The sequence below is a fragment of the Acanthaster planci genome, linkage group LG07, assembly GCF_054643075.1.
Source record: "Acanthaster planci isolate LZ-2023a linkage group LG07, COTS_SCS, whole genome shotgun sequence".
Classification (NCBI taxonomy): Eukaryota; Metazoa; Echinodermata; class Asteroidea; order Valvatida; family Acanthasteridae; genus Acanthaster; species Acanthaster planci.
The window spans coordinates 1,108,437-1,117,801 of NC_141783.1; the positions used below are offsets into that span (position 1 = coordinate 1,108,437).

General features: G+C 41.7%; 1 protein-coding gene across 2 annotated transcripts; it reads left to right on the forward strand.

Annotated features, from left to right (window-relative positions):
- Positions 1–659: 659 nt before the first annotated feature.
- On the forward strand, positions 660–9,365 carry LOC110987026 (uncharacterized). Of its 2 annotated transcripts, none has more exons than XM_087139049.1 (3): positions 660–1,621; positions 3,512–4,158; positions 5,420–9,365. In XM_087139049.1, exons 2-3 carry the CDS (start codon positions 3,548–3,550, stop codon positions 5,535–5,537), a joined length of 729 nt encoding a protein of 242 aa, XP_086995175.1. In that variant the 5' UTR covers positions 660–1,621; positions 3,512–3,547; the 3' UTR covers positions 5,538–9,365. The 2 variants fall into 2 exon arrangements, with proteins under 2 accessions (XP_086995175.1, XP_022105108.2); XM_022249416.2 differs by having other exon boundaries at positions 677–1,790.

Sequence of the window (9,365 nt, forward strand, 5' to 3'; positions counted from 1 at the left end):
GGAAATTGATGAATTCTTTTGGTTTGTTAAGGTTACAGGATTTCGGAACGGGGCACAGAAATATTTCTGTACTCGTCTCAGAATTTTGATTTGTTTTCGCAGTCTTCTTAATTCAAATAGCGTGCTGATTGGATGTCAGTGCTCAAGAGCGTGGCCGATAAACGTCACCCAAATATCTCATTCTGGTTTCACGTCAATTCGGTTCTGCTTGCCAGTCCAGTGTGATCAGTTTGTTGACTTTGTTCACGTTGTTCTGTGGAGAGTTGACCAACCTGCACACACTCACCAAAGATTGAATACTCCGAGGTGTTTGCGTTGACAGGAATGTTTCTTTATTTGACAGCGATCAAGGAGAATCGGGAGATATCAGCTAGAAACGAAGACGAAACCGATTAGAAGCACAGATACTATAATGACGGTGGACAGGACGCCTCCGGCCGCCGGTTTGGCCACTGTCCTGGTCCGGGTTGGATTCACGGTGTTGGCCCAGCCGTTCACGATATAGCATCCCGGGCCCCCTTCCAGGGATGGGGCCCGTTGAGACGGTAAGTGGGTGGATAGGCCGGCCCAAAGAAGGTATACGAAGAGCTTGCTTAGGGCCAGTGAGGAGGCACCTCAGCTGGGGTTCCCTGGCAGTGTGAGATGGGTCAAAATAACCTGGCCCTTTTGAGCTAGGGTTCAAGTAATGCGAATCTGTTGTCTTTATCCATCGATTTTTCATCCCTTTTCAAACGATAATGATGTAACCCGTTTATTATGCGGGTGGGAGTCCCTGACTAGTGGAGCAGAACGCCAGACAGATGAAAAAGAGGTTTACAAAGTATCTTCTCCCAATATATCCCCCTTAAAATGAACTTCGACACTTCACTATTCATAAATACCCGGGACAGTTTTTCTATTCCTTTTGGCCGAAACGCGTCACGTGACTGTGTGTACCATTTTTGATAATATCCGCTGAGAAGTGATAATGCCCGCTGCCCAAATTACACGCTGGCACATGGATACGAGCATACCAGACATTTTAATCGGGTCTGATTGGTCAGGAGTCTTTGTGCACGTGATGTACACTCGCCAATCGAAGGGGGTTCTGTTTGACAACTTTCAAAAGGAATATACTATAAAACGGACGGGGGTGTTCGGGAAAATTAAGTAAGGTTTTAGAACAAAATCGTTGGAAATCCATCATATGTTGACTTCTTGTGACTCTTTGAGTATAGAGGTATCATGAGTATTCATGAATGGTATGGTATTTAACGTTTTGGTCAAGCACATATTTTTTTCCTTATTTTAACATGTACACTTGATGCCAATGGTACTGCATGCCAGCCGTGGGTGATGCCTGACCTAAGAGTTTTCATCATGAGTCGTCAGGGAACTTAATCTTGGGCCAGGGAACCAAACTAGGGCCAACCATGGCAAACTTGTCAATGAAGCCACAGTACGCAAAAAGGACTTCGTACCATGCTTCGTAAACGCGTACCGAATTAGCCACCGACAGAGGGCGCTATCGCACAGCCGATCATTCGAGAAAGTGTCATGCCTTTCCAATTCCATTCTGCTTCCAATTTTAATTCCTGCCTCGTGGTTTAATTTTCGCTGTGTCTGATTATCAGACTTGAGAGTGAGTATATTGAGTTTTCCACAGTCTTTGCTAGGAATACTTTACGGAGTAACTGCAGAATACCCTGCCACGCGAAAATAAAAATCCATGGCTACGTAACTTGGTGTGAGACTGAGCATTGTGTCGAGTGGAGGTTGTTCAACTTCCGAGTTGTTCTTGCTGCGTCAAGGTACGTATTTTGTACAGTAATTTGAAGTCATTTTGGAGAACGAAGCACTCACTTGAATTATATACTACTCACTAAGGGAAGACTAAAAGTTTTCAAAGTCCAATGTGGGTCCTGGGGAGCGGATACAGAGATACAAAGTGGGCCTTGTTCCTGCAACGCAATTACCCCAGAACTGAGGGGTCCGACGTCCGCTCCTCTCCCACAAACCCCTCAGAAAAAGAGCCTTTTTTGCCATAGGCTATGCATGACGTTTAACAGGGCACAGACAGTGATTCTATTCGAGTTGTGTACCCATAGAAATGTTGCTTCACAGCTTCATTTCCCCAAGAATTTTATGTAAGATTTTTTTTAAATTTATTTATTATGGTTTATTAAATTTGAATCACAGTGACCAAAGGCCAAAAACAATTCTATCAATTAAACTTTACTTTACAACATTACTTTAAAAAGTTGTTTAAAAATCCAGATATAAAAATAAGAATTTAAAAGCAAGAAGAAGAGAAAGAGATCCATACGGGGAGATCACCCTACACGCCAAACTCCAATAAAAGGAGGTGATTCAAAAAAGCGCCACCAAAACATTATAAACCCCATGAGCCAACAGGGTAACCAAGTGAGGTTCTGAGTGCTCATGGAAATCTTTCCTGATAAAACTATTAGCCATAAAAACTACTGCATTAACTTGACTAACACAGATGCATAACTATCATAATGGTGACCCAGTATAATTCTCCAGGCACGCTTCTGGACCTTTGCAATGGCATTAATATGATGACTATACATGCTCAAAACAAAGGTATGTAAGATAGCTTACATACCTTTGTTTTGAGTGCCAAGAAAGAAAAGGGCCAAAACCATGCCGTTTTTCCCCCCAATAGGTGCAAATATTTCCTGATCAGTGTCTGAGAGTCACGCAGTTCACTTGATTCACATGTGTACTTGCGAAGAGCTACTAGGATTAAGGAATGGATCCTCAAGGTCTAAATGTCAGCTAGTTTGAAAAAGTGGGTTTAGTTTTCCTTATTATTGGAACAGGGTGTTAATGGTAATGAGCGCTGCTTGAGAAGACTGAGCGATGGTAATGAATCCTGCTTGAGTAGACCGAGCGATGGTAATGAGCACTGCTTGAGTAGACCGAGCGATGGTAATGAGCACTGCTTGAGTAGACTGAGCGATGGTAATGAGCGCTGCTTGAGTAGACTGAGCGATGGTAATGAGCACTGCTTGAGTAGACTGAGCGATGGTAATGAGCGCTGCTTGAGTAGACTGAGCGATTTTATACCCTCCCATGCACCTCAGTTTTTGTCTTTATTTATAGACAAACATGTTGGCATAGACCCATTTGTAAGACTGTGCAAGATGGAACCTCATGGTTCCAGGGATTGTGACATATACTTCTATTCTGAGTTTGTATTGTAAGAAGTACAAACATATACCTAGGTATTTCTGATTTAGGATTTACAGATTTGCAGTAGTTCCTTTATACCTGTGAGATGTAGGCATACATGTACAGTCATTATCAAGTTTTTGTTGTCATTTTTTGCAAATTTTTCTAGCTTGATGTGCAGTAAATACAGGTTTGCAGATTTGATGCACGTAGTTTTTCTGTTGATTCTTGGAAATGGTTCATTTTCATGAATTGTATTTCTTATGTTATTATTTCTTGAAGAGATTGACTGGTTTGCGCAACGCTGATGTACGTGTACCATTTTCTTTTGCAGAGACCTCAAAATAAAGCTGCCTCATCAATTATCGGGATGCCCAGACACCATAGACACCATCATCACCATCATCATGGTGCTGCCCATCACCGTGGCATTCACCACCATGGCATTGGTCACCACCATCACCACCACAACATCCACCATCATGCCCTTGTGTCAGCCACAGGCCAGGTGGTGGGTGGTGCGACTGCAGCAACAAGAGCTGGGAATTCTAGGGCATTGCCCATCTGCCTGGGCATTTGTGGCTTTTTAATTTTCTTCGGCGGTATGATGATGATGGCACTCGGCTTCGGTGTCTTGAGTGACTTCCGCGGCATGGGCATCATCGGTTGCCTCCTCATGTTTGTGGGAGTGGTCTTGATAATTGCCTACATCGTGTTCTGCCGGAGGTACCGCCGGCAGGTACAGGAAGCTTTCTTCAGTCAGCTGGCAGCTGGGGGGATGGCAGTGCAGTACAGCCAGCCGGGCACCCAGCCCATAGTACAGCCCCAGCAGCCAGGAGCACCCCCCATCATTCACCCACAGGGTCCCGGGGCAACTATCGTGTACGGACCAGGGGGACAGGTGGCCTACCAACCCCAGGCCCAGCCAGGCTTCCTGCCAGAACCTCAGCAGTATCCAGCAACAATTCCCTATCCACAGCCGTAAGTTGCTCTGTGGAACATTCATAGGTGACCCACTCACAGCCCACCCTCCCAGCTAGTTACTGATGTTACTATGAGAAATTAATTAATTGGGAAATGTCTGTCCATGTGTTGGGACGATTGTAAAATTGGAACTCACTGAGCGTCCAGACACCGTTTAACCCCAAACGGTTTATCTCCTTTTGTCGAGATATCAAAGAACTTCCGTTCATTTACATAGAGCCTGTGCAAGTTGGTTTACATGCACACGTGGCCGGCCTGCGCTTGAAGCAAGTGTGGACTGGTTACTGATATATCTACAGGCCATATAAAGCACTGATTGTCACTCAGGTATCAGCATTTGTGTAGTGTTTGCAACAGGGTACTCTCTCTGGATTATCGTTGCGATGCAACAAATGACGGCTGCCCAAGGAAACGCTCATTAGCAGTCCACAGCCTTACAGAGTTGGGTATCCTTAGGCAAATACAACAAAGACGTATCGCTTTTTCCCGAGTACATCAGCAGTTCTGGCAATTTATACTGGTATGGCGAGTGAAGAAAGCTCGTACGCGTCGGCATGCGGTTACATTATATACCTTGTTATTTACAACAAAAGCACGCCAAAAAAACCTGTTGCAAACTCACCGCGCTAGCTAAAACTGGATGCATTTTTGTTACAACCGTCTAGACACCGTACTAACTTTTAAAACCATTCGGTTTAGCTCTAATCTCTCCATCTGAGGTGGTTTAAAATTTTAAATCACGGTTTTTAACTCCGAGATAAAACTGATTCAGTGTAAACTTGGAAAGCGTCTAGACATCAGTTTAGCGCTAACGGTGTGTGAACGTAGCCATTGTAACTATGGTTGCCATGAACGATTTATTTTACGGCAAGCAAGCTAGTGCGTCACCCTTGTGTTTTGGGTGGCAAGATGGCCACCGGTGACCTCAATGATCTACATGGGCTGGAGAAGGACATGGCGAGTCCAGATGTTTTTATGACATCCTCGATTTACTCTCAAACTGCCAAAGACGGCTACCACCAATCACCACTGGCAGCCCACCGTTACGGTTTGACTTGGAATCATCCAAATCACCAAGCAGACAGTGCAGAGCTACAAGAGAAATACTGGATTTCTAGGCATTAGAGGGGAAATTTGGCATTAACGTATCCCACCAATTTCTGTGTGGAGTTGCTTTCTGGTGCATTCATGCTTTTCCATTAAGTTCTCTTCATTGGCTTGCTATGTATACATTTTTTTCTTTCCTTATATTTTGAAGGGGTCCTGATATGTCCAAGTCTGATCTACCGGCGGGACCCACTGCACCCCCACCAACCTATGAGGATGCAGTCGACCCAGCCAGCAAACCTGACAGTGCAAGCGACACACCAGTTTGAGTTGCAACGTAACCCTTTCCACGGCGATGCACAGGGCGGAGGAGTGTCGATACAGGTAAAGGCCTTCCTCCTGGTTTGAATCCTGCCTCAGTGTCTCTAGGATGCGGTCAACAGAGGCCAAGTCATGGTTGCCATGGGTTACACCACCCATCTGGAATGCCTGTAACCGGTACCCTTAGGCTTCTATAGCAAACGTGTTCATTCCCAGCCAGTGTTCATTCCCTTTTGACCCATTTGTCCCTCATATACATGTATATTTCAGAGTGGACATAAGGTCCTACTCAGCCTGAGACATATCTTGAGGTTTGTCAGACGTTGTGAGCTATCGTCGTGGAATGGAAAAGATTCAAACCGTCCATAATAGTATGCCAATATCAGAAGGACGACTGTAAATAGATAACCAAGCCAGACTTTGCCCATCTCGGCAAGAAAAAAGTAAGGAGTTGTTAGGCAAAGAGTCCGAGTGAGCCCATTTTGGTAGTGCAGTCATTTAGGACAAAAAATATTGAGTCTAGTACAGATGAAGGCACATGGAAAGACATGTATATTACCAAGCAGCAAAACTAAAACATTGATTAAACATAAAGCATAAGGATACAGAATTAATCTTGGCGATGGCATTAAATATAAATCAAATGAGAATAAATTTCTTTTATTTATAGATTATGTGACAAGGTGTTACATATAGTCGGAGTGAAAAAAATCCTAAATGTTGAGTCTTGTAGGTACATGGGAAGACATGTCATGTACTAACAAATTGATTAAACGTAAAGTATAAGGATACAGAAATTAATCTAGGTGATAATATTTTTATAAATTGACAATGAATCTTTTTATTTATAGATTATGTGCCAAAGTGTAATATACGGTGGGAGTGGAACTCTTGGTATGCTGAAGTAGGTGGATTAATAGTTTGATGACCTTTTGACCTATTTATCACTTCCATTAAAGTCAGTGTCACAAGTAGATGCATTTTGTCGATTCAGGCGCATGGTATCCATTCATTATGTACATAAGATGTGGGAACATCTGGGAACCAGTGAATCCCTTTCATATTCTGTCAAACAGTTTTTTTCTAGAGAAATTCTGGTTTAACTGGAAATTTACAGGTTCTCAATCATGATGCAGTGCCTCAAATTATTCAAATCATTCTTTCAGAATATTTTCACAGTACTGTTCGAGACCAAACAAGATTTTTTATGAAATATTGTTTTCTAGGTACACTATTTATCAAAAAATACAAAGTATATAAATTATACAGGTGTACATGTTTTATTAGATGAAATTTGTTTCTGAAATTTTTCAAAAAAGTGTTTTAAACATTCTGAAATTTTAATAAATCGCTATTCACTAAATTATTTGAAAGAAAGAATATATGGAGAGGGAACTCGACCCGTCATTCCCCAGTTGCTCTACAATGTTTTTTCCAGTTTTAAAATGGCCTTTTTAACGCCCTGTGTTTTTTTTACCTGTGGCAGTCAAGGTTCATTGCGAACATGACTTCAAGATATCAGGATATTCTATTATCCGAACACATGTTGTCGACTGCTAAAAAAAGACGAGGCATTTAGCAGCTCCACAACCTAAAACTAAAAGCCGGCAAAATTATAGTATCTTTCTCTCGCTTCATTTTTCTGATGTGGATTTTTCACCAATATGAAAATTTCAGCACGAGCAATCACAATATCAATGGCATAAATTGGAAAAAAAGCTCTTTTACAACATAAAACCTCTTGCCTGTTTTCACAGATCGCGCAAATCTTTATATGGTCGAAATGAACAAACGCAACCATGCGCTTGACAGGCTTCCTTTCCCAGCCCTAATTTCCTGCTGGCTCCGCCCCTCCCCTGTATTTGCATGATAGATACACATTTATTGTTATGTCTCTGTTTGACCTGTAAACAAATTCTACTTCTAAAGTGTTTGTATATTCGTTTTTTAACTGTTATAACATAAATATCTGCCTTAAAGCTGCTACTCCATTTCCACTGTTTTGTCTTCATACGCACACACCGCTTGATGGTGGCGATGGCATTGACATGTCCAAGATCGGACCATACATGTCTCTCATGTGTACAGTATGTGTAAAAGCAATCTGTAATTTTCTGCAGTTATTTGAACCTAAGATGAAAGAAGCCTGGACTTAGTACAGAGGTGTAGTTGCACGTTCTACGCAAACGCTGACGTCATTGCTTCGTGCGTATTGTCTCTCACGTACGGGTAGTTCGCAGGGACGTCCAATACATTGTATGTGAAACATGAAAAGTTCACGTTGGAACAAAACGTGAGAAACTACAACTTTTTCGGAAGGTTTAAAATTATGCCGTGAACATTCGCTGATATGAAATGGACATCTTTGGAAGATGGAAAGGTTATGCCATTGGGATTTTTTCAAGCTTGGTTTATGATGACCGATTACACTTCTTTTGAGAGATTTACCGGATGTGATTGATCATTTGTCCTTTTATTCGAGTATTCGTTGCAAGATGCAGGACGCGCCTCTAAACTTTCAAACAGGCATTTGACGCCCGCGCACCCGAGCGCGATAACAAAAGTTGTCGCGTTCGCGTAATACGTGCATTTAAACCTCCCTAATGTGCTGCTGATGTACGTGATACTGTGGTAATGTGACGTAAACTTATCAGTTACTTCATCAATCTAAAAAAAATAAAATTACCAAGTTCAAACGCATTAATCCAAACCAGTTACAAAAATGTTAAATTCAATTACATTATGCCTTGTTATATTTTAACCAGAACCTTGTAATAATGGGACTGGAACAAAACGGGGACTGCAGATTTGCTTTTGGTATAGAATTTCGTTATATGAGTGAGTGTGGTGTACATTGAGAGCGGACTGAATTGGTGTGGCCTGGATATCAGGAGTGGGGGTGTTTGTTTTTCCTGGTCCAAAGCCTCAGAATTGTGGCAATCTCCTTCCCAGGTTTGTTGACAAATGGGTGCTGCATTTGGGTGGGTGCAACGATATGTGCAGCCATGTTGTACATGTGCACATGTACGGTGTATACTTTGGCATATCGATTTAGAGGTCATTTTGAATCCATCAATATCAAATGCCGTTTGTTTCACAACTCCGTGACTCTCTCCCGGTCCAGGAGCATAAATTCTCTTAGACGCTCAGTTTTTTAACTTAAGCATAAATTCTCTTAGACGCTCAGTTTTTTAACTTGCTGGAAACCCAGATTTTTCCTTGCCTTTAGTTATTTTTTCTTTCAATTTTATTTTATAGTATATATTTTGATGATGTAATTTTTTTAAATCTTTAATTGTAAAAGTGTTAATTTATTTACAAGATTTAATCGACCAGTTTCTTTAACTTTACATGTAGCATACATTTGTCAAAATTATAAATTCGGATTCAAAATCCTTTGTCTTAACAGTAAATGTATATTGCATCTATAGTGTAATTCGATTACCAGAATTAGAAGCCATTACTGCGATGGCACAACGCTCGTGGACAGGTGGTACGCGCGCGTTACATGCCTCTTCGACCAATAGGATGTCGTGAATGAATGCACGCGCGCGTCAAGCTGAAGAATGTGCGTGTGAATGTGGTGTCACCGCAGTTATGGCGTCTAATCGGATTAGTCTAGAACTTGTATTGTACTTTAATAAATTTTATGCATGACCCTTATTGGGAAGAATTGAAAGAGGTGCCTTGTTAATGTCATAGCCAGGTGTGATGTTAGACCCCAAAATATAGAAAGATTAGCAGGCATTGTTGAATATGTGTTAGAATTACTTATGCAGAAATGCTAACTTCTTTTTCTAAAGTTAAAGCTAAAATAAACCAAAAAGACGGTAAAA

Excerpts from the sequence above, each read along its gene's own strand:
- LOC110987026 (XM_087139049.1), top strand. The coding sequence starts at position 3,548 with ATGCCCAGACACCATAGACACCATCATCACCATCATCATGGTGCTGCC. Across the intron at positions 4,159-5,419 it reads ACAATTCCCTATCCACAGCC|GGGTCCTGATATGTCCAAGT; the intron begins GTAAGTTGCTCT and ends TATATTTTGAAG.